This window comes from Pelodiscus sinensis, chromosome 28 (genome assembly GCF_052426305.1).
Source record: "Pelodiscus sinensis isolate ZL-2025 chromosome 28, ASM5242630v1, whole genome shotgun sequence".
Classification (NCBI taxonomy): Eukaryota; Metazoa; Chordata; order Testudines; family Trionychidae; genus Pelodiscus; species Pelodiscus sinensis.
Genome location: NC_143079.1, coordinates 15,644,170 through 15,667,245, shown reverse-complemented (window position 1 = coordinate 15,667,245; position 23,076 = coordinate 15,644,170). Strand labels below are relative to the sequence as shown.

General features: G+C 47.4%; 2 protein-coding genes across 4 annotated transcripts; one reads left to right on the top strand and one right to left on the bottom strand.

Moving 5' to 3' along the window:
- The first annotated feature begins 204 nt into the window (after positions 1 to 204).
- Positions 205 to 4,719, top strand: SNRPG (small nuclear ribonucleoprotein polypeptide G). Of its 3 annotated transcripts, XM_075911010.2 has the most exons (4): positions 205 to 357; positions 778 to 800; positions 4,001 to 4,125; positions 4,523 to 4,719. In XM_075911010.2, the coding sequence occupies exons 1-4, from the start codon at positions 326 to 328 to the stop codon at positions 4,571 to 4,573; spliced, it is 231 nt and encodes a 76-aa protein (XP_075767125.1). In that variant the 5' UTR covers positions 205 to 325; the 3' UTR covers positions 4,574 to 4,719. The 3 variants fall into 3 exon arrangements, with proteins under 3 accessions (XP_075767125.1, XP_025043540.1, XP_089629961.1); XM_025187755.3 differs by lacking the exons at positions 205 to 357; positions 778 to 800 and adding an exon at positions 802 to 913; XM_089773835.1 differs by lacking the exons at positions 205 to 357; positions 778 to 800 and adding an exon at positions 844 to 883.
- Positions 4,720 to 5,325: 606 nt separating this feature from the next.
- Positions 5,326 to 22,035, bottom strand: PCYOX1 (prenylcysteine oxidase 1). The gene is made up of 6 exons (XM_075911006.2): positions 21,871 to 22,035; positions 16,671 to 16,877; positions 13,385 to 13,559; positions 10,123 to 10,334; positions 9,453 to 9,605; positions 5,326 to 9,066 (listed from the first exon to the last, which is right to left on the bottom strand). Exons 1-6 carry the CDS (start codon positions 21,971 to 21,973, stop codon positions 8,408 to 8,410), a joined length of 1,509 nt encoding a protein of 502 aa, XP_075767121.2. The 5' UTR covers positions 21,974 to 22,035; the 3' UTR covers positions 5,326 to 8,407.
- Between the last annotated feature and the right edge of the window lie 1,041 nt (positions 22,036 to 23,076).

Genomic DNA, 23,076 nt, shown 5'->3' with positions numbered 1-23,076 from the left:
TGGGCCTCTATTCTGTGGAGTACGGCGGAGGTGAGCTAGGTGCCCTCCTCCATGAGGCGCTGCTGACGGGGAGAGAGGAAGCGGCACGGCCCGCATTGGCTGTTGGGTCAGTGAGGTCATCCGCAGAAGATGCCGGAGACCATGTTGATTGGCTGGCTGGTCTAGTGATGTCATACGCAGGCGCCCGATTGGCTGTCGGGGTCCCAGCACGCGGCTTCGGCGTCAGCTCTGATTGGTGGCTGTATCCGAGACGCGGTGACGCCAGAGGCTGGGTTCCGCGCGGAGGAGCGGGAGGCGGTTGTGCGGGGCTGACTGAGAGGGCACCATGAGTAAAGCGCACCCGCCCGAGCTGAAGAAGTGAGTGCGGCGGGGCGGGGGGCAGAGCGGAGATCGCCCCGCCGAGGGGGGGGGCGGCTGGTCGAGGGGGGGGGTGTAATTCCAGTAGGACCCACCTTAATTGCCTACTCCCCCAGTATCCCGGCATGCACCGCGCTGCCCAGTGAGGCCTGCCCGCGCGTGGTGGGCGAGACCCCTCCCGTGGTGTGCACATGGCTGCGCCCCGCCCCGCGCATGGGCGTAGCGACCCCGCCCGCTCAGTTCCGGGTGCCCCGCCCCCCGCTGAGCCCGGCACTCGGCGCCTCCCCTGGCCATTGGCGCCTGCGCACAAACCACGCGGCTGCCCGGGACCGGCCCATCTGCCGCGTTGTGGGGGGGGGGGGGGGGGCTCTGGCACGCCCCCTTGCGGCCCCCTAATGCGCTGCCTCCTTGTGCTTTCAGATTCATGGACAAGAAGCTGTCACGTGAGTTATTTGTGTGCGCGCCTGGATTGGTTGTGAGCAGCCGTCACGCTGCCATTGGATGGGCTGGGAGCAGCACTGTACACGTGGGTTGTTTGCCAATGTGTGTGTGATAGGTATGACACACCACTAAACAGACATGCTATTCTTAGTATTGAAACAATACACGGTGGCAACGGCTAGACTGGCAGGATTTTCCGCAAATGCCTTTAACGGAAAAGTTTTCCGTTAAAATCATTTGTGGAAAAGAGCGTCTAGATTGGCACAGACGCTTTTCCACAAAAGCACTTTTTGCGCAAAAGCATCCGTGGCCAATGTAGACGCGCTTTTGCGCAAAAGAGCCCCGATTGCCATTTTCGCAATCAGGGCTTTTTTGCGCATAACAAATCTGAGCTGTCTACACTGGCCCTTTTGCGCAAAAGGACTTTTGCCCGCATGGGAGCAGCATAGTATTTCCACAAAAAGCACCGATTTCTTACATGAGATCATCAGTGTTCTTGTGGAAATTCAAGCAGCCAGTGTAGACAGCTGGCAAGTTTTTCCACAAAAGCAGCTGCTTTTGCAGAAAAACTTGCCAGTCTAGACTCAGCCATTATATCTAGTAATAGAGATGTAGCTTGCTGAAACAAAAGACAGGACTATGCAGCAAGAAAATTGGCATGACCATATGTACCAAAGGGATACAATCCAAAAAAGTGCACGCACATAAAATTGACAAATCTGATTTTAGAACAGAGGGCGGGTGAGGGAGGGAGGTTAGTGTCTATGAGATAATGATATTAAAATCTGATTTGTCAATTTTATATGTGTTCACTTTTTTCGATTGTATCCCTTTGGTATATATGGTCATGCCAATTTTCTTCCACAATTTGATCTGAGGAAGTGGGTCTGGCCCCACGAAAGCTCATCACCTAATAAACCATCTTGTTAGTCTTTAAAGTGCTGTATAGTCCTGTCTTTTGTTTCACATTATATCTGTGGATGTTGGGAGGTTAACTGAATCAAAGATGGTTCTCCCACAATGCCATTTACCCCATCAGGTATCCCCCAACACTTTGCACCATTGAGATCAGCTTTGTCATTAGAAAATAGAAAAGATTCAAAGGCAAAATATATTGAGCTGCCTAGGAATGATAAAATGTGGGTAATTGTGTAACCCCTGAAAAAATTCAGTGGTTATACCCACCCACAACAGCAGTTGGCTCCCTGTGGAACTGACTGCCGCCTCTGTGCTAATAGAAAGGCAGCAGTGCAGGTTGGCAGCCAGCTCCCCAAGAGTAAGGGTGGGGGGCTTGCATGTAACCGTGAATGTTAACCAATAAGCTCAGGCTTATCTGTTAACTGCTTACACAGTTACACCTTCACATCCCTAGTATTGCACTGGTAGTGGTTCTTCATGTACCCGTATTTAGAATGCTGGTATCCAAAATAAAGATGAAGGTGCAGAACAATAAGTTAAGGAACTGGTACCTGGTAGTGTGTTGGATTTTAAGCCAGGTCTACACTAGACCTGACTGCTCGGTTTAAGGTATGCAACTCCTGCTACGTAGACTATGTAGCTGGAGTCGGCTTAGCAGCGTCCCAAGCAGCGGGAGACCAACAAAAGCAAAGGAGGAATACCGGATGCTGGCAGAGGCACCCTCTGCTTGATTTAGCAAGTCTTAACTAGACTTGCTAAATTGAACTCCAGAAGGTCGATCATGGCAGCAGTCATCTTCCTTTTAATAATGACTCGATATACATAAAGTTTTGTCACTTGTGAAGTCATGTTATAAATAATGGTAGTTGAAATGTGTGTCTTTGGAGCACATTTTCTGTATAAAGTGCTGCAAGATTTTTGCTTCCCACAAGAAGGATGTTTTGTCTTTAGACAAGATCTTTGGCTAATATTTCTTGAAAGGTTTTAAGACAAAACTGGGTGGGAGAGTAGTCAAAAAATTGGGTCCACCTGAAATGCTGCTGTGTTATTTTTGGTGGTGTTTTCCAATGCAGTTTTAATAGAATTGTGCATCTGAGTGTACAGTAGGAAAGAATTATCATGGAGCTGAATAATGTGTTTGGGGCCATGATAGGTGGCTGTTGAGTTGCTGTGTTTATCTCTGTTGATTAAAGTAATACACGAATGACAAAAATGGGATTGCAGTGCTCCAAAACATGCAGATATCATTGGTTTCTGATCTCCAGTGATGACAACTAGGCCGTTACTTTTGTTTACGGTCTCGAAAGTGGCTGCATACGTAAAGACATTTATATGATTTTACATATGCATTTATGACAAGAATGACTAAAAGTATTGTGTAGATCTTCAGTCTCCTTCAGTAATAAGAAATATGGTCTTGTCCAAATGACTGTATCTCTACAAATACTTGTCATAACTAATGTATTATTCAGGTTGTATTGTGGTAAGGCCTAAGGACCCCAATAATAGGCTGGGATCCCGCTTTAAGCATTGTACAGACCTATTATACAAATATTTCTGAATAAGATGATCTGGAGGGGGCACGAGGTAACAGAGCAGGGAAATCAGTGGTCAGCAGCACACTAACTGCCTGACTACTACAAACTGTTAATCTTCAACTCCTGCATGTTGAAGATTATAATATGAGACATTGTCGGCCCACATTCTTCTAATATTGACTATCATCTGGACTTCCCCATTATAACACTGCCTTTTTTTATGATATGAAGCCTGTGGTATGGGGAATCCTAATTCCAATAATAAACTGTGGTCCTTTAACATGCAGTATGATGAAATAGTATTTCAAATAGGGATGTACAATCCTGCTTAATTAGTTAACTAGTTAAACATTAGGTTGACCTAACATTTATCCAGCTAACTGACAAAAGCGGGATCTGGGCTGGAGCAGCCCCCAGCCTTATGCTGGGGCTACTGCTGGCTCCCAGACCCTGCTGGAACAGCCCCCGCCTCCTGCAGATGGGGAGCTGCTCCAGCCCCCACCCATTACTGATTTACTGGAACTGGTAAGCATCACTTGCTAAGGCTTGCTGTAGATGGGTGTTCCGGCTTGGTTTAACTAATTAAATGGGATTTTACATTCCGTTTCAAAACATCCCAGCCCCCTCCACCTCCAAAAATGGTTCTTAAGTTCCCATCTCAAAGGTAACACTTTATGATCAAGATAGTTAAGAACTACCACTGCATGTGTGTAATTTTTTTTTATTTACCAAATATCTATTTCTAGTGAAGTTAAACGGTGGCCGACATGTCCAAGGGATATTGCGAGGGTTTGACCCTTTCATGAATCTAGTGATAGATGAGTGTGTGGAGATGGCACAAGGTGGACAACAGAACAATATAGGGATGGTGGTAAGTAGAGATTTTTCACCCCATTGGATGATGTGGGTTGAAACATTTTTAGAGGGAGAATCTTTATTTTAGACTCTTTCCCCACCTGCTGCCAATAATCCTAATGTCCTGATGAGCACTTATTTTCCAGCAAATGTCTGAATCAGGCGAATTCTAGGAAACTAGATAGTCCACACCATGCCTGTCACTGAATAATACCTGGGTGATTTATGGGTCAAAATTAATTGCTGTTCATCTTTCCAGAAGAGGTAGAGAAATATATCTGCTGTAGCTGGTTTTCTGTTTGGTTGGGTTTTTTTTTGGTGGGCTTACATATTCCTGATCTTTGTCACAGCTCTAGTTCTGCTAAATCTCATTGATTGCTATAGAATTCTTATTTTATATTCTGTGTTTTTAGGTAATACGAGGAAACAGCATCATCATGTTAGAAGCTTTGGAACGAGTATAGCTTAATCAGTGAATTCCTGCCTAATGCTGTGATAAACCTTTTTTAACTCCAGCTATCTTGTTAACTAATGAAGACCTTTTCTAGGAACTGTACCTTCCTTGTGTAAACTTATTTTTGTTAAATAAATTTTGCAATGGTTAACGTAACTTGAGTAAATTTAGCTTCCTCTTAAAATTGGTGCCCGTTGTATGGTGAAATATCTTGTGCATATTCCAGAACGTCTTAGCTAAGGAGCATAATAGAAGGAACAGAGATGTGTGTTTTACATTACTGTAGTAACACAATAGGTGAGCATTTACCTTTATGTAACCAGTCTGTTAATACATAAGCTTTTGGGTCAGTGTGACCAGAGATGTTTTATCCTTCTCCTCCATCCTTTCAAGTGAAAAATGTCTGGGAATAGGTCTTCAGTTGTCATGGCAGAAAAGGGCCAGAATCATTAACCTTTTCCTGCAGTGTCAGTAGTAGCACTGAATTTCAACTTACCTCTTTCCCATTCCTTTTTAGCCTATTTTTAAATGTCTTTAGGGAGAAAGGTACTGAATTACTAATCTTTTTCCTTAACTAGGGTGTGCAGCAGGCTAGTCTACAAGTATCTGACCAGATCAAAAACACTAAATATGGTTTGACTTGTGCAGTGATCAGAGTAATAAAACTACTGTATTGTGATGTTTCTGGTGTTCAAACTATTGCAAATGGTTCTGATAGTCTAAACAGCAGTATTTTCCTGTAGTGAACTCAACACAGCAAAGGGTTCCTAAATATTTTTAATAAACTTAACACTGATTATAATTTCTCAAACAAGACTCATGCCACCATTTCAAAAAACATTTATCATGATTTCAGCCTTGCTATTGTCTGCACTGGCAAATGTATACAAGAGACAAACTCCTGCACACTGTGTGGTTTCCTCCTCATGCTGAACTAATGTGTTTATAGTAGAGTTATAGCAACAGATAATCTGGCCTCTAGACATGAGATTCACATTTCAGTTTTATTACTGTGGTGCAAAACTTCTTTAACAATGAAATCCTTAAAGATGCAAGGGTCTGGCTAAAACATTTGCCCACCCTTTGCTTTATAAATAGTTGCACCTATTTAATTACACAAAAATAGCTGCCTTTACCTGAATAACTTTTTGTTTACTGCTATTGGAAATGAGCTTAAAAACGCTGAAAAAAGAGTATGCCAGTCCTACTAACCAGCATGAACATAAATAGTGAAACTGTTTGTAGGGAGACTTGAGACTCTTCTCTGGTATGAAGGCAAAAGGTTCGGTGGCTATATACTTTTCTCCATAGATGATTAGAAGGCACAGATATATGATCCATGGATGCAAAAATAATGGCCTAGACCTACTATGAAGAGTAGCAAGGGTGCCCAGACTTCCTCCACTCCTTAAAAGATGATCAAGCTCCTGATGCAGCTTGCTTCTCAATATGACTCTGGTCGCTTGTTTCAGAGGACATTACAATATATTAGGATTACCTTAAACATAGAACATTTAGTTGGAAGGTTGCTCAAATCACATTAGGCAAAGGTCTTTACCTTATGCTGCTAGTAACACTGCAGCTTAGTAAAAATGAGTTTAAAAAGTGAGCAATACATGGGCCATAGGTTGTCCTGTGACTAGACCCATTGGCTTCTCCTTCATAAGTGTTTACAAGCTCAGGACCTTAGTCAGTTTTAGGTTATTAGGAACAATTAATGTCTGAAGAACTGGTATTAGATTTTTTTTCCAATAAGGACAAACAAAATATTTCCATGAAGGTTGATTTTACAAAGTAGCACAGTCCCGAATTAAAAACCACTGATTTTTAAACAAAAATTCTGTTCAGATAAAGCACCTCTAAAGGAGGTTGGGAGCTTCTCTTTCCTTACTGATGTTTTTTCAAGACATCACCTGAGAATAAGTGAAGTACCACCAAAAGGCATGAACTGCAAACAAAATACTTTCTGGTTAGACAATTTATGCTGAGTTTTGAGTATCTCTCTTTAAGCTACTTAAGGACTTCAGCTCGCTAATTAGTTAAAGCAACCTGATTTTGAAAAACTGTCCACTGAAAACTATGTATGTCTACAACCATTGCATAACTTATCTGGAGTTCTGGTATTTAAAACAAATAAGATTTGTCTGTGAAAGCTGTAAAGCTATCGAGCATTAAAAACATTTAAATTTGCCTCACTTGTAAAAATATGGCTCTAGCCCCCCGTCCTACAACCAAAACAGTTTACACAAGGTGTGCAATCAAAAGAAATGAGACCTCACTTGAAATTTATGAAGTAAACTCCCAAAAATATTCAAGTCTCCCTTTCAGGTGCTTGGTCAGTATGGGTGGGTTTTTTTTTCTGGTCTCCCTGTATTCATTTATCTGAAATACATCCTATAAAATAAATTGCTTATTGAGGCACTATTGTATTCTTTACTACAATTGTCAAAAAAGGTTAAGTTTCAAAGGATGAATTGCTTTTGCAAGAGGAATACCTGGATAGCTTGGCACTGCATGGAAAATGTCTGGGTGGCAGAAACATTGAATAAGCAAAATAAAAAAAGCAATTGCAGTTCTTTGTGATCCTGTGAGCCTTTTTCAGAGCTGTATATTAATCTCATCTGGGAAGAGGCCACATTTGCTGTTGTCCAAATTATATTCAGGTTCTGTACTGCAGAAACTAACACTACAGCTTTGGCTGCTAAAGTAAAAATGAAAGGAGGTGGATAAAAAAAATAAGTATAATTACAGAAAATGCACTCATATTAGTCCACACTTTAACTAAATACCCCTACCCCCAACTTTAAAACCAGTTAAACTTAGTTTTCTTAAAGGTGCAAAGTCTAATCTAATAGAGGAGCTTTCGAACCCTGTCAGGTGCAAAGGCATTACCTCATTCTGCTCACATAAGACAAGCAATTGTTTAAAATGGAAATCTGATATTCAGAAACCATGGAATTTGTACTGGATTAACAGGGGTTAGCAACTGGAAATGAGGTGAGCCAATGTGACCAGTCAGCTTCCTATAGGCTGCTTTCACAATTTGATTTTGTCCATTTTTAAAATAAAATTAATGCATTACACCTGGCTCCACATCCTCCTGCCCTTTTCCAACATGTAATTGTTTTCTCCCTCCCTCACTGCTGTGTAAAACCCTGATATGAACTACTGGAGACACACAGTTCTTCCTCCTGCATCAATTTACCCACACGCTTACATGTCTGCAAGAGCAGGGCTTAAGTGATGATCTATAAAGAGGTCCTGATTCAGAAATTTAGGACTGCACTTAAGTACATACTGAACTTTAAATACATGCTTAAGTACTTATCCTGACTAGGAATGGGCATGAGCACGTGCTTCAGTGCTTTCCTAAACTGGGATCAGAATACACAGGGGGTAGGAGCAATGTAAAAATCCTAAACATCACTGGAATGTTTCCATCTTTGCTAGTGCAATAGGTACCCCGGGGCAAAGGGGGGAGGAGGAAGGCTGGCTCCACCTCCCAGACTGTGGTACCCTCTCTCGGCCAATTCTCAGAGCTATGGCAATTCAAAGAGGCCTGGGGCTCTATCTGCTGCCACAGCTCTGGGCCCCTTTGAATCTCAGCCCCAGGGAATTGCTGTCTTTTGCCCCCACCCCCCTGGCTCCAGTTAGGAGGCCTGGTAATACTTGTGATTACTGAAACAGGTTGAGGAAAAAATATTTCCATATATTCATTTTAACTGTGAAGTGGGCAAGAAAGATGTAGTATTTGATCGATACCATCGTACATTTCTTCTGCACATCACTTGACCATCTAGACTCTCACCAGTCCAGGGCTCTGCAGCTCCTCCCTGGGTAAAACTCACAGTTCTGTTTTGAGTTTCTCATTTAAATCCTCCTGGTCAATCATGTCTGCATTTCTGTACCAGCGATGGTATGAAAGAAGAGCTGCATTTTTGGCTGCTATCGCGCTCATCTCCATGGCACTTGCTGCCCATTCCATGCCATTAAGGTAGTATATCCTATCATGGAGGATTACAGGTGGGCAGTTCTTGGGGATGCTGTAATGTGGGTAAGCCAGCCACTTCTTCTCCTTCACAGAATCATAGGCTGAGAAAAGCAAATTCAGCTGCTCCTTGGTGACAGGTTCTTTTGAAAACACTTTCCAAACAGCCTCTCCCATGGGTTGCTTCACTTCCTCTGGTTTATTTTGGACGGGGGACACAATTCCTAAGCTGTTGATAAATAGTTTGGGATTTTCTGTTGTGAAAATATCAGCCAAGCTAAAGTAGGATGACTCCTTGTAGCCGAAGAAGGATGCATTTAGGCGCCCATGCACAAAAGTTGCCACCGTCTGATGGTAGCTGTTTGAGAACTCTGGAATGGGAGGGTTAAAGTTCCGGAAAGTGATGTTGGCCATTTTACGATTCAGTGGTGTGGCAACAAGAACTATATCATACAGGTCTGACGCTGACCCTGATGTAGAGTTGTAGCTCACTTCATACAGCTTAACTGTACCTCCTGCAAAAAGTAAATGTTAGTAAATGTAGAATCTTCCTGGTAATAAGGCATGAGTGGAATTTTTTTACTAATGCTTTTGTAAACTAGAATATTTTTGGAAGATGGAAAGAGCAGGGAGGGATTTTCTCTTATTGAAACAAGAACTTTTGCTTCATATGTTGCACTCTGGGACCTTTACTGAAAGAATTTAGAATACATTTTTCAGACTAGTACTTTCTGTGTGCACAACTGACCCCTTAAAAGGGGCCCCAAAATCAGATGGGTCCTATATATTAATAATCTGAAAACCAAATGTTCCCAAACTTTTGGCTCGTGAGATCAGCATCCAAATGTTTCACCATATGTTGATCTCCAGTTTTAAAGGTTTTGCTCTAAGCGCTCCTCACCTGTGCGTTTGGGCCGCGTTTTCTCCTCTACAGCGATAACTGTACCAGAGATAAGTTGTGCTTTGGAAGCATAAAGAAGGCCAGTGCAGACAAGTTTGTTGCCACCTTTTACTGACCAAAGTCCAGAATCTGTACCCGCCAAAGACACTGCACCTGCCAGGGAAGAGAAAGAAATTCCAAATAAAATGTTCTCACATCCCATTCGCTGAATTAGATGGGATTGGTCTTCACCCAGGGCTGGTATGCTTCAGTGGAATTAGAAAACTATAGGCCTGTAGAAACTGACACACAAATCTTGCTAAAATTAACTGCAAGTAGCTACTGAACACTTTGCTTTCCTAGCAGAATACCAAAGGCTACATCTACACTACGAGTTCTGCTGGAAGAGGCAATGCAAATGAAGCGCAGGTTAGCATTTTCTCCTGCTTCATTTGCATAATCTCTTCCAATCCGTTTTTGCGCAAAAACAAGCAGTGTGGACATCTCCTTTTTGGGCAAAAACCTCTTTTTGCACCAAATCCTTATGTCTCCATGGAGCAAGCACCAGAAGAATGAAACTCGAGTTTCCACTATAACACAGCGAGGTCACAACACCCAGCTTTTTAATGCCAGTTTCATCTGGCGGCAGAAACAGAAATACAGCAACTTGGGAAAACAATTAAATGCTCACCTGCAAAACTACTAATGTTGACACCTTGCCCATAATTGACTCTCATGATTGGAGTAACCACCTCATAGATAAACTTCTGGGAGAAGCCAGCCTTCTGCATAATCTCATCAAGGGTCCGATTCAACATTTGGATGAAGTCATTGCCCCCGAGTGCATGAAGCAAGCCCTCTATGCTGCTGAAGGAGTAGTCATGAGCCTGATAGCGGTAGATTCTTTATCCAAAAGGAGAAAGATACATCACTTCATGAAAGACCAATCTTGACTATACAAATGCGCACAGAACAACTGACTTGTGGTCACTGATTTACTGTAAATGAAAAACATTTCCGCCAGGAACAAAATTTCTAAGCACGTCAAGTTTTTCATTTTTCTCTGCAAAAGCCAATATAAAGAGGGGCCAGACCACTTTAGATATTGTCTCTGCTCCCTCCTGAGATCAGCTGTGGTGGTCTTGCCCGTTAGTCCTTGGGAGTGAGTGCTTGGAACAGGAGACAAGGGATTCTCAATGGAGTGCTTCCAGCAATGGGACCACGGGCACCAATTCCGTAGGTCCTCCAGGACGGGAGTACCCAGGGGGGAAAAAGGTAGGCACTGGCAGTTCCCCATCAGCTTCCTCCTTCCTCCCGCCTAGAGCCTCCCGCAGGTCCTGCTGATCAGCGACTTCCCCTCCCTCCCTGTGCCCCCTGGCTGGCACAAATAGCTGTTTGGCAGTGTGCAGTGTGGGTGGAGGAGTGAGGGCTGGGCACCCAGGAGCTGCAGGAAATGCGGCATTGGGAAAAGGGGTGGTGTGGGGGCGGGGCTGAGGGTAGAGCCAGAGGTCAAGCGCTCCGGCACTCCGCCAAGTCAGCACACGGGACCATTGGAAAAGGCCAAGGCTCATTTGCCAGCCAAACCATCACCTGACACGTCTAACACCAACCTCTGCTGGGGCTTTTCATAACTTTTTGGAGTTCTCGCTGTGACGTAGTGGGGGTACCTGGCTGGTTTCTATGCTGCTGGCTCTGGGGTAACCCCCACTGGCTGTTGTCGGTACCGCGGCCCAGAAGGACAGGGGATGAGTCACTATGCAAAGAGGGTCTCTCAACCTGTCTGACCAGTTACCCCCATGGAGAGAAACAAAGGAAGGTGGAATGCCGCCCCTGGCTGGGGGGGTAGGGCTGGAGGAGAGTTAGTTACTTTTCTGTCTGGGAAGCAGTGGAGAAGGAGCTGGGGAGAGGGGATGGGATTGAAGGGTGCAGCCACCCCCCATCTCAAGGGGGGCTGAGGCCTCTTAGCCCCAGTTCCTGTAACCAGATGACATCTGTGCTGTGCTGTATCCTGGAGAAGCAATACACTCCCTCTATTCTACTGGCTGGTGGAGTCTGTTCGTGCCACTACAGGGGTGCAGGAGACGGGAAAACCCCAACGCGCCGTCACACTCGCCTAGTGGGTGGCTCCTTCTGCTCATGGCGGGCAGCTATAAATTAATGCCTATTTCTGTGGCTGATGCACCCAAATGCCAGCGTGATGGACACAGAACTAGGGATGTTAGATATCGGTTAGCGGGACAGCTGAGTAAGCACATTCATTCCTGGCTGTTACTCCACTACTCTATAGTCCCCGGGGGCAGAGCTGGCAGCCAGTGCGCTCCAGCCTCACTCCCGGGGAGCCCCTCCTATTCCACACTGCTGCCTCTGTATCAGGTGGGAGCTGGACCGTGGGGGGAGCCAGTTGAAACAGCTGCCCGTGCAGACTGGCTGCCTGCCATCCCATGCTGCTGCCTCTGATACAGCAGCAGCAGCAGCAGCCTTGTCTGTGAGGGTCCAAGCTCCCTGCAGACAGAGGCTGGTTCGGCAGCAGGCTGGGACCCCTCGCAGATGGGGGCTGCTCTTCAGGATGTGGAGCTGCTTCCCCTGCCCTGCCCTGCCCCAGGAGGGAGTGGGGGGGGGGGGCACCACAGAGCTGATGATGGGAGGAAACTGGCTTTTAAGCCAGCTCCCCACATCACCAGCTCCTGCTCGCCCCCCCTTGCTGCTGATACAGACGCAGTGTGTGTGGGGGGGGATGCGAGTAGTCGAGAAGATTAACCAATAAGCCTAGGCTTATACTTGACTACTCGTTTACATCTCTAAATAGAAGATGAGGACAAATTGTACCAAGGATTCCTTTTGCACACAATGATATTGTGTTCTTGGATCTCCATTATTAACAGAAGAACAACAAGATAAGAACGGCCGTACTAGGTCAGACCAAAGGTCCATCTAGGCCTGTCTCCTGTCTGCCGACAGTGGCCAATACCAGATGCTCCAGGTATTCCTCACGTGATTCCTCTCCTGTCATCCACTTCCAGAGAAACAGAGGCCAGGGACACCATTCCAAGCCATCCTGGCTAATAGCCAAAGATGGACCTAACCTCCATGAATCTATCTAGCTCTTTTTTGAACCCTGGTAATGTCCTAGCTTTCACCATATCCTCTGGCAAGGAGTTCCACAGGTTGACTGTGTGCTGAGTGAAGAAAAACTTCCTTTTGTTTGCTTTAAACCAGCTGCCTATTAATTTCATTTGGTGACCCCTAGTTCTTATATTGTGGGAATAAGTAAATAACTTTTCCTTATTCACTTTTTCCCCACCAGTCATGATTTTACAGACCTCTATCATATCCCCCTTTAGTCTCCTCTTTTCTAAGGTGAAAAGTCCACGTCTTTTTAATCTCTCTTCATATTGTTCCATGTATATGGGTTGGTTGCTGTGTTTGTCCTTATTGCTACAAAGTGACACTGTTTAAACACCAGTCCTCTTAATTAAAACAGTAAAAGGGCAGGCAACAATAACTACTTATAGGAATCACTCCATTTGGAACGAATCCTCAGGTATATTACGACATACATTTGTAGGGAAAAAGACCCAGGAAGATTACAGGAAAGAAAGAAGGGCAAGAAAAAAAAAAACTCAGCTACCACCTTCTTATTCATAATTTTTTCCATAGCAGTCACCACCATAGATAGTATCTACCTATCTACCAGTTTTTAATCTCTCTAGTGCATGGGTTCCCAAAAAGGGGTGTGTGTGTCCCATAGGGGGGGGGAGCGTGAAGAAATTCTAAGGGGGGGGCATGAGGCAACCCAGCCACACACACCCCCGTCAATCCCACCCCAAGTGTTGCTGCTATTTTGGGGGGGCGGGGCGTGAGGGTTTCTCAAAAATCAAAAAGGGGGGGATGCCAAAAAGTTTGGGAACCACTCTAGTGGGAGAATTAATGTAGTTCAGGCGTTACATGATTACCTCATAAACTTGTCCAGGATATCTTCCACCCACATGTTCATTCGCAGAGAGTTGAATCCATAATTCCAGAGAAGTTTCAGGACATTGATAATGTACCAGCTACTCTCCTCAAATACAAACTCATCTCCATTGTAAATGCCCATAAGGCTATCTTGGTTGTCAGGAACAGAGAGTCCTGCAAAGGGAAGAAATATCTGCCGTAAGCTAACAGGGCCTGCTGGCATTATTTAAAAAGGAACGGGTCTAGCTATTCCATGGTACTGCTTCAGGGTTCATGAAAGGTACATCAGTGCAAACAATGACAAGTGCAATCATTCTCATTTATTAGTTCAAACGGTCTCTGTTTTTATTATTTCCCTTTAAAAATCTTAGAAACAAAGCTGGCTCTGAACAAATTGAGTAGCACCTCACGGGTAGACTACACTATGGGACAAAGTCGAATTAAAATATGCAACTTCAGCGACGTTTATTGCGTAGCTGAAGTCGGAAGCAGCTTACCTCGGCTTTTGGTGCTGTTGACTTCCCTAACTCCTCGTGGAAGCAGGACTACCGGCATTGACCGGAGCGCCCCTCTCACTTTGAATTCGCTATCTTTACTAGCCCCACTAATTCAAACCCTGGAAGATCGACAGAGGCAGCCTCAATCTTCCTCTCTAGTGCGGATGTACCCCAAGAGTGCAGGAGTTCAAAATGGCTTCCTCTTATACCAGGACTAGAAGACTTACCTGGCATAGCCCAGGTCCTTCAGGATAGGGGGCTGGTGGTGGTGGTGGGGGGGGGGGGGTGCAAGAGTCAGGGAAGGGACTTGGGGATGTGGAGGGGGGCAGGGCAGTAAGCTACGGGTGTGGGGGGGTGGAGACAGTGAGGGCTGGGGGTGAGGAGGGCCTCAGGGCGGGGGTCCCAATCAGTGGGGCCTTTTCTCTCCACTAGTCCTTGTACACAGTATTCAAGATGTGGGCGTACCATAGTTTTATACAGGGGCAGTAAGATATTCTGGGTCTTATTTTCTATCCCTTTCTTAATAATTCCTAGCATCCTATTTGCCTTTTTGACCGCTGCTGCACAGTGTGTGGAAGTTTTCAGAGAACTGTCCACAATAACTCTAAAGATCTCTTTCCTGATTTGTCGTAGCCAAATTAGCCCCCATCATACTGTACGTATAGTTGGGGTTATTTTTCCCGATGTGCATTACTTTACACTTATCCACATTACATTTCATTTGCCATTTTGTTGCCCAATCACTCAGTTTGGTGAGATCTTCTTGGAGTCCCTCACAGTCTGCTTCTGTCTTGACTATCCTAAACAGTTTTGTATCATCTGCAAACTTTACCACCTCACTGCTTATCCCTTTCTCCAGATCATTTATGAATAAGTTGAAAGGGTTGGTCCCAGGACTGACCCTTGGGGGACACCACTAGTTACCCCTCTCCATTCTGAAAATTTACCATTTATTCCTACCCTTTGTTTCCTGTCTTTTAACACATCCCTAAAGTCAAGGAGAACAATTTTTCTCCCTCCTCCTTGTAACACTCTTTTAGATACTTGAAAACTATGATCATGCATGAAGTTACACATTGCCCGGTATGATTTTAAAAATACATGTAGCACCAAACTAGTCAAACAGCCTGGGACGGGGTGTGCATAACCTGCACTGAGATAGGAGGGGTTAAAACTCTGTGGGCAGAGGAAGTCCCGCCCCTCCACCCAGACTGGGCATGCTCCAAATGCCGGAGCAGTATAAGAGAGGGCAGCTCAGCTCAGTCTGGGCTGGATGCCGGAGGAGAAGGATCTCCTGCAGGCGCTCCGGAAACACTCCAGCCAGAGAGCCAGGAGACTGCCTAGAGCTGCCAGTGCTGGAGGAGCCCCAGGAAGAGGCTGATGTGATGGAACTGGAGGTCCCTGAGATCATGTGGAGCGTCTCCACACTGACTCTGCTAGGAAGTGACCCGGGGAGGGTGCGGGAGAGGTATCTCCCACTAGACTGAGCTCAGTGTGTTGCAGCTGGATTCCCCGCTGAGCGAGTGGTGGAGCACTCTGCCTCTCACAGGGCCCTGGCCCTAATATGTACCACATGAATATGTACCACATGATTTGTTTATTGGGCAAAGGGAAATGAAGCGGCGATTAAATAATCGCCGCTTCATTTAAATTTGCATGGCTGATCAGCTGTTTGTCGGCTCAGCGCACTAGTCTGGACGCTCCCCTGGCAACATCAAAGCCCTTTGTCGGCAGCCCTGGTAAACCTCATCCCACGAGGAATAACGGAGCTGCCGACAAAGGGCTTTGATGTTGGCAGGGGAGCGTTCAGACTAGTGCGCTGAGCCGACAAACAGCTGAACAGCTGTTTGTCGGCTCAGCGCGGCAGCCATGTAAATTTAAATGAAGCGGCGATTATTTAAATCGCGGCTTCATTTCCCTTTGCCTACAACCCTCATCTACGTGGCTCCGTCGATGGAGCCATGTAGTCTAGACACAGCCGGTGAGTTGGTAGATACTGACACAGATACACTCCCTCTCAGGAGTGTCCTCTTTTTTGAAAGTTTAAATGCTGTAACCCTGCTGTGTAATGCTAACAGAACAGGCTCGTGTATATTATTCCTTTAAAAAGAGTAATGGACTTGGTATATTTTGCGTGTCCAGAAGAGGGTGGGGCAGTACAAACCATACATTTCTGAGGGAAAATCCAGGATTGGGAGCATATTGGGATCACCCTGCAGTAAAAACAAGACTGGGGAGAGCCAGGGCGTGGTTGTCAGGAGTGACCCGCAGGTTGGAAGGCTGCTGGCGAGCAGGCCAGGTGGGAGGCTACAGCAGCAAGGCATTGCCAGGCGACTCATGAGAGAATGTGGGCAGTCTGTGGGGGGGGGGGGGGGGGAGGGAGGCTCCCCACTCCCAGAAAGAGCAGGGCCTCGGTGGAAGGGGCGGGGCTGAGGCAGCCAGACCCTCAAAGTGCCCCCCTCCAGCTGGCCCTCGGAGCAGGGCTCTGAAGCGTGTGACACAGGGCTCCAGTGGCAATTCCAAAGGGCCGGGGGTTCCGGACGCTGTTGCTGCCCCAGTGGTGGCTGAGAGCTCTGGGCCCTTTAGAACTGCTGGGCCCTAGGGCAATTTCCCCATTTGCCTGCCCTCCTCCCCCGTTGATGGGCCTGGACACAGCCCCGCATTGGTCGGGATTGCACTCGGGTGTGTCACAATAGCCTGACTCAGGCTGATGTTACTCCATATTTGCATTGGGGTGAGGGGAGAAATGAGCCCCATAACTTCTGCTCCTTAGGAAAAAGTCACATACCTAGCTCCTTGACAAAATGCTTCATATGTAGGTTAAGAGGATGGATCACGCTTCCTCCTGCTTCATAGTCTTTTCCTTCCACGTTTACAGTAGCCAAACGGCCCCCAACTGTTCCTTTCTCAAACACGTCAATCCTTACGTCTTTCCCAAACTTCTGGCGGAGAAAATAGGCTGCTGATGTGCCCCCAATGCCAGCTCCAATAACAGCTGAAAAGAGAGTTTAAAAGGAAGTCATTCTCCCCACTTCCGTTAATCTCCACAGATATGTTGCAAGTTTCTGAATTCAGGAAGCCCTCATGCTAGTGTCAGCTGTGGCTCTCTTCCTTCAGGGCTCTCTCCATGGTTTGGACTGAGTTTTCATTTTGAGGGTAGAATTTTCAAGCGTGCCTAAGTGGCTTGTGCTCTTAAACCTCTTCTGTGGTTTTAAAAAGCCCACCCTCCATTTTTTTAAAACCAACCCTTCAGCTGAAAATGAACATGGGAGAAGCAGGAAACCTTTCCACAGGTCTGGTCTACACGAGAGAATTCATCAACTCAACTATGTCATTCACACATGTGAAAAATCCACACCCTTTACTGGTGCAGTTAAGCCAACCAACCCTCTCTGTAGACGTCACTAGACTGAGAGAACTCTTCTGTCAACTTACTTACCGTCTCTCACAGAGGTGGTTTACCTGCATCAATGAGAGCTCCCGGCCCACTAGTACAAGTAGCATCTACAAGAAAGCCCTGCAGCGGGGCTGCTGTAGCATTTCAAGTGTAGACAAGCCAAAGGTTACAAATTACTCACATCCATGTGGCAACATGTATCCTGTACATGAGAGCACAGGGCTGCGTCATGTAGCTGGTTCGGTGTTCCAGGAACACTGGAAACTCCTGCTGCAGGGCAGGAGCTGCAGCATCAGTTAGTAATTCATCATCATCATTTGCGGTTACAAGACGCGGGACTTGCAAGCACTTGATGGACTTGGGCAAGTCATTAGGCCCAAATCCTCAAAGATATTTAGGCTGTTAACTTCCTGGACCTTACACTCTCTGTTTTTCAAGGTATCCCTAAAACACAGAGCATCTAAAAACACAGTCCCATAGAGCGATGGAGGCTACACTAAATAAGTATTGATAAGCATAAGACCCCTCAAATGAAGTTAGCTGTGTTGATAGAAATCCCCCTCTGCTAACAAAGCTTCCTCTAGACCAGAGTTATGTCAGCAGAACTGCACTGGTGAGGAATGTGTTTTTTCACACCCCTGACTGAAGGATCACTTTCCAGTGTGGACCCCGCTCAGGCCTGGTCTAGGCTTTTAGATCAGTGTAATGTCATCTCTCAGGGGTGTGAAAAAATCCTCCCAAGAGATGGTTGTAACAATCTCATCCAGCGCTGTGTCATTCTCCTGCCTCTCAGAGAGGTGGATTACCTATGCTGGCAGGCAAACCCAGGCAATCCCCTCCCATCATCATGAGCAGTGTCTACACGGAAGCCCTTCAGTGGAGCAGGTCCTGCAGTGTAGTTGCATTTTAAGTATAGACAAGGTCTCAGACTAGTCAGGAAGCCACACTTTGGTATGTTATAGGAGGCATTAGCATAATGCACACTTAACTATCCTCAGGTCCCTCTCTAAGGCCTGGTGTACACGAGCAAGTTAGATCAACTTAGCTACATTACTCAGAGGTGTGCAAAATTCTTCTCCTGAGAGATGTAATTAAACCTAAATCCCAGAATAGACAATGCCAGGTAGCAGCTAGTGCCTCTTGGGGATGTGGATTAACTACAGTGGTCAGGAGCGGCCCAAGGCTGGTTGCAGCAGCTGGTGCCCTAGGCGGGGTGGCACAATCAGCGCCCCTGCCTGCATGGCCATCAATGGCCGTGATGTCATCACGGGCCGCCCCTGACAGTGGTAAGAGAACTCTCCTGGCACTGTAATGTCTGCAACAACAATGGACAACTTAGGCTAGTGAGTGGGCTGATGAGTGGCCCTCCTCCATCTCCGTGGGCTGTATGGTTGTCATAACTCAGACAGTCTCCCAGGATAGGGAAGTTTTGCTAACTGTACTTATGTACCGAGGATCTGTGGGATGCACCAACTGGACCGGAGCTACCCTCTGACTGGATGCAGAGGACATGCACAGCTCTCACTCAATGCACAATCAGTAAGAACCTTATTTCGCATGCCCTGGCTTTGCATGCATGTCCCTTTAGCAATACTGTACCGGTAGGGATAAAAAAGACGACGTAGATGGAAACCAGTTGGAATCTGGCAGCCTCATGTAAACAAAACGTCTTACAGGCCATGCACAGAACTGCAATGGGCGACATAGCCTTTGGCCATGGTTACTCACCGCTGGTCTACAGCAGTGCTGCAACGGTGCCACTGTTATGTTTTAAGTGCACACACAGCCTCAGTGGCTGCCACAGGCAATCCCACCAATATTCAAATGAGTCAGTAAGGCTCCATAATTTCATGTTGGACGTGCACAATTACCTCTTGGCCTGTGCTGTCTTGCTCCTTCAGCAGTAATCACCTGCACCAGCATAAACCCATGCAACGTGGGTATAAAACACTACCACGCCAGAAGGATAGTATGTTCCGTCACCTGGCACTGGGGCAAAGGAGCGCACAAAGTGCAAGGCACCAGAGACACAAGACTTGTTTCTTCATAATGTGTGTGGTGGTGGTGGGGGGGGGGGGGGGGGCAGGGGGAGGTAGAATCATGGGGTACTTAGAAGCCAAAGGGCAAAGAAAATAATAAACTGTGAATCCAGGAAATATTTTAAAGCCCAGTAACCTTGTCTCTGAAACTAGACATCCAGTCAGTATCACATGGGTTTCAATTCAGTTTTTGTTACAGCAGGGTACCTATGCTAAACATGGAAATTCAAAGCTCTGTGGCAGGGCTACTCAACACGCAGCCCATGGGTGGGAGCCAAACAAAAAGTTAGTCAATATAACGGTCTTCTGTTGATTTATGTTTTAGTAGTTAAATTCCTGGACTGTCATTGCTCATTAAAAGTGCTGTCAGATGGGTGGAAATTGAGTAAATATTGCATTGTATTAATATCAGCAGAACTGACTTCCATGGGGCCTGTGTTTGTGTAATCTTGCCTTAATCTTTGAACTCACGCTCTCCCATTAGTGTGAAAGAAGCTATTTGCATGTATATGCAACCACAGTTAAGTTGCGGCCCTGGGCATGCGCTGTGAGTATCATCCTGGTGTGTCTCTTTGAAGTACCCCTTCACCCCCGAGCCCCCTTTGCTGCCTCTCTCTCATAGAGGCAGCAAGGGAGGGGGCAGGGAAATTGGATAGTTGACTAATCTTTAACATCACTAGTTAAAATGTCTGCTGTGAAGAAAAATAACCTAAAATATGTAACATTGTTGTTTTAGTTAAATTAAAAAATTAAAAAAAATGTAACTGTCTGTCTGGTGGTGTTCTCCTCCTAATTTAGCATGGGAAGAAAATCCTCCAAGTATTAATGATTAACCTGTTGAACTGGAAATAGTTCACTTCCCAACGACTTCATAAATATTTGCTTCAATTACCTTTGTTAATGGATAACCATTGGTTCATTTTTTGATATAGCTGTAAAACTAATCTGGAAAATTGTCAAAATAAATCACTGTTTAAAAATGTATAAGGTGTATCTTCTAAAAAAACCCTACATCTAGCTATCTCTGAGTTGGGAAGAATATGTGTTAAGGCTGCTTTTCTCAAACTGTGGGTCCCAACCCCGGGGGATCACGAGCAACTTAGAGGGATGTCGCAGTATCACAAAGTTTGAGAACCCCTGTGTTAAGGTTATAACAACCAACAAGAATGCACTTTTACATAGAAACCCATTATGAAATCAAGTCTTCCTGACTAGTGATTTAAATCAACAGATCTACCCTGGGATGGGGAATCAAGTTAGGAACAAGTTTACGAAGCATCTGCCACAATCCATTTCCATGTGCAGATTGCAGACCACAATGGGGACTAGAGCAGGAGGGAGAGACAAAATGAAGGGCCATTATCTTCTCCTTAGAGCAGTGTGTGCTCAGGGAGGGAATGGTTCTGAGTGACCCATGGACTACAGACAGACAGACCCCACATACAGGCAGTAAGGAGTGGCTGCACCACTGCTCTCCTCATTCCAGTTACTGCACTGGTTCCCAATCTCCCATCCCGGAGCCAGATGCTCCAGATCCACCCCCCTCCCTCTTACCCCCAATGTCTCCTGTCACCCACGTGCCCCTCCCTGGCAGCTTGTTCCCCAACTCCTCATCTCACAAGCAGCTGTGCCCTAGACGCCGCTTGCACTCTTCACCAGCAATTGTGCTGCAACACCCATGGCCAAGGCCAGGGAGTCCCCTGCCCAGCAGCTGAACCCCAGCCCCCCTGAATGCCTGTGTCAGCGATCCCCCTGCCCCTCTTCTCAGCAACTGAGTCCCAGCCTCCCTGAACCTCCCCCCCACATCCCCTCTCTTCCCTGCAGCTGCGCCCCACACCTTCTGCCCTCCCCCCCCCGCAGATTCCCTCCCCTGTAGCTGGGCCCCACACCCTATGCCACCGACGCCCCTCCTCCCACAGATCCCCTCCCCCGCAGCTGAGCCCCACACCTTCCGCCCCCCGCAGATCCCCTCTCCTGCAGCTGAGCCCCACACCCTCCACCCCCCGCAGATCCCCTCTCCTGCAGCTGAGCCCCACACCCTCCGCCCCCCGCAGACCCCCTCCCCTGCAGCTGAGCCCCACACCCTCCGCCCCCCCGCAGACCCCCTCTCCTGCAGCTGAGCCCCACACCCTCCGCCCCCCGCAAACCCCCTCCCCTGCAGCTGAGCCCCACACCCTCCGCCCCCCCGCAGACCCCCTCTCCTGCAGCTGAGCCCCACACCCTCCGCCCCCCGCAAACCCCCTCCCCTGCAGCTGAGCCCCACACCCTCCGCCCCCCGCAGACCCCCTCCCCTGCAGCTGAGCCCCACACCCTCCGCAGATCCCCTCCCCTGCAGCTGAGCCCCACACCCTCCGCCCCCCCGCAGACCCCCTCCCCTGCAGCTGAGCCCCACACCCTCCGCAGATCCCCTCCCCTGCAGCTGAGCCCCACACCCTCCGCCCCCCGCAGACCCCCTCCCCTGCAGCTGAGCCCCACACCCTCCGCAGATCCCCTCCCCCCGATAGGCCCAGCCCCCTACAGCCGGGCCCCCGGTCTCTCTCCGCCCCCCGTACCTATCTTGCCGGGCGGGTAGCGCAGCTCGCTGGCGGCCGGCGCCCCCCGCCAGAGGGGAGCGAGCAGCAGGAGCAGAGGGGCAGGCAGCAGCCGGGCCCGCATCGTCGCTCGGGGCAGGACTGGCAGCGCCGCGCCCGCCCCGTCAGGTGTCCGGGAAGGCGGCGCCCAGCTGGCCCGGCCGCGGGGCGGGGCGGGGGTGGAGGTTGGGGGGGGAGGAGGGGCGGGGCTGTCCCGGCGAGGGAGCCGGGAGGCAGCAGGACATGGGCAGGCGAGGCCCCCAAATGTGCCGGGGACATTCCTGGCCAGGCGCGGGGCCCACTAAGACAGTGCCCAGTGACCCCTGAGCCTGCCGCCCTTCCCACCTGGCCGGGCAGCAAGGTTCCCCTCCTCTTTTCCACCCAGGTGCGGAATAATAAGTGTTGCATGCACCAGGGCATGTGTGGATGTGCACCACCAACAGACACACACAACCTAGCTGTGAGCGCTCTGCTAATCAGCTGGGCAGGTTTTTTCCATTTCTCCTGAGTAGCTGCACAAGCTCCCAGCTTGCTGGGAATGCTGCCAGGCACCCCAATATCATTGGGACCATCTGGATATGGAGATCTATGGATATGTCTTCTATAGGCCTCCCATTCTCCAAAAACAGTGCTTTGTTTTTTCTGCTTGGCAGCTGGTCACTCTCTATGCTTAGGGCACCAAGCAGCATAGTGTCTAGCTCTTCTGCCTGCCTGTTCCTGACTTAAATTCCATCATCTGATGAGTGCTCAGAGCCTGTGGGAAATAGGTGGGTGTCTGGCTATTTATCCAGGGTTGTCACAAAACCAGCTCACTAGCACGAACCCTAATTCTTGTTGGTAATCTCAGCAGAGGAACTGAAAACTGAACTGGGGAGGCTTGAATTAGCCTCTCCAGGTTGGACTGAGGTGGGCCTAAGGTGTACTTGAACTCATCATATGCTCATGCTGTTGTTTTCCCAGGTGTGAGGGGCTGTCCCCTATGCCAGGTGGCTGGCAATTACTTAGTTTTTTAAAGAAAAACTGAAGTATTTGTAGAACAGAGAAAAACACTGAGATGGGTTTTGAAAATAGATTGTTTTTATTACAAAAAAAAGAAGAAGTAAAATCTTGTTTTGGATCATTACAAGCAGATGTGTGTTCTCAGTGATAATCCACTTGAGCCAGAGAACACGAATTCCAAAATAGCAA

What these genes read in the sequence shown, in the direction of transcription:
- SNRPG (XM_075911010.2), top strand. Translation starts at nt 326, where the DNA reads ATGAGTAAAGCGCACCCGCCCGAGCTGAAGAA. An exon ending in CACCCGCCCGAGCTGAAGAA is followed by an intron (nt 358 to 777) that starts GTGAGTGCGGCG and finishes TTGTGCTTTCAG; the next exon opens with ATTCATGGACAAGAAGCTGT. An exon ending in CATGGACAAGAAGCTGTCAC is followed by an intron (nt 801 to 4,000) that starts GTGAGTTATTTG and finishes ATCTATTTCTAG; the next exon opens with TGAAGTTAAACGGTGGCCGA.
- PCYOX1 (XM_075911006.2), bottom strand. Translation starts at nt 21,973, where the DNA reads ATGCGGGCCCGGCTGCTGCCTGCCCCTCTGCTCCTGCTGCTCGCTCCC. An exon ending in CTACCCGCCCGGCAAGATAG is followed by an intron (nt 16,878 to 21,870) that starts GTACGGGGGGCG and finishes CTCTCTTTTCAG; the next exon opens with CTGTTATTGGAGCTGGCATT. An exon ending in AACGCGGCCCAAACGCACAG is followed by an intron (nt 9,067 to 9,452) that starts GTGAGGAGCGCT and finishes TACTTTTTGCAG; the next exon opens with GAGGTACAGTTAAGCTGTAT.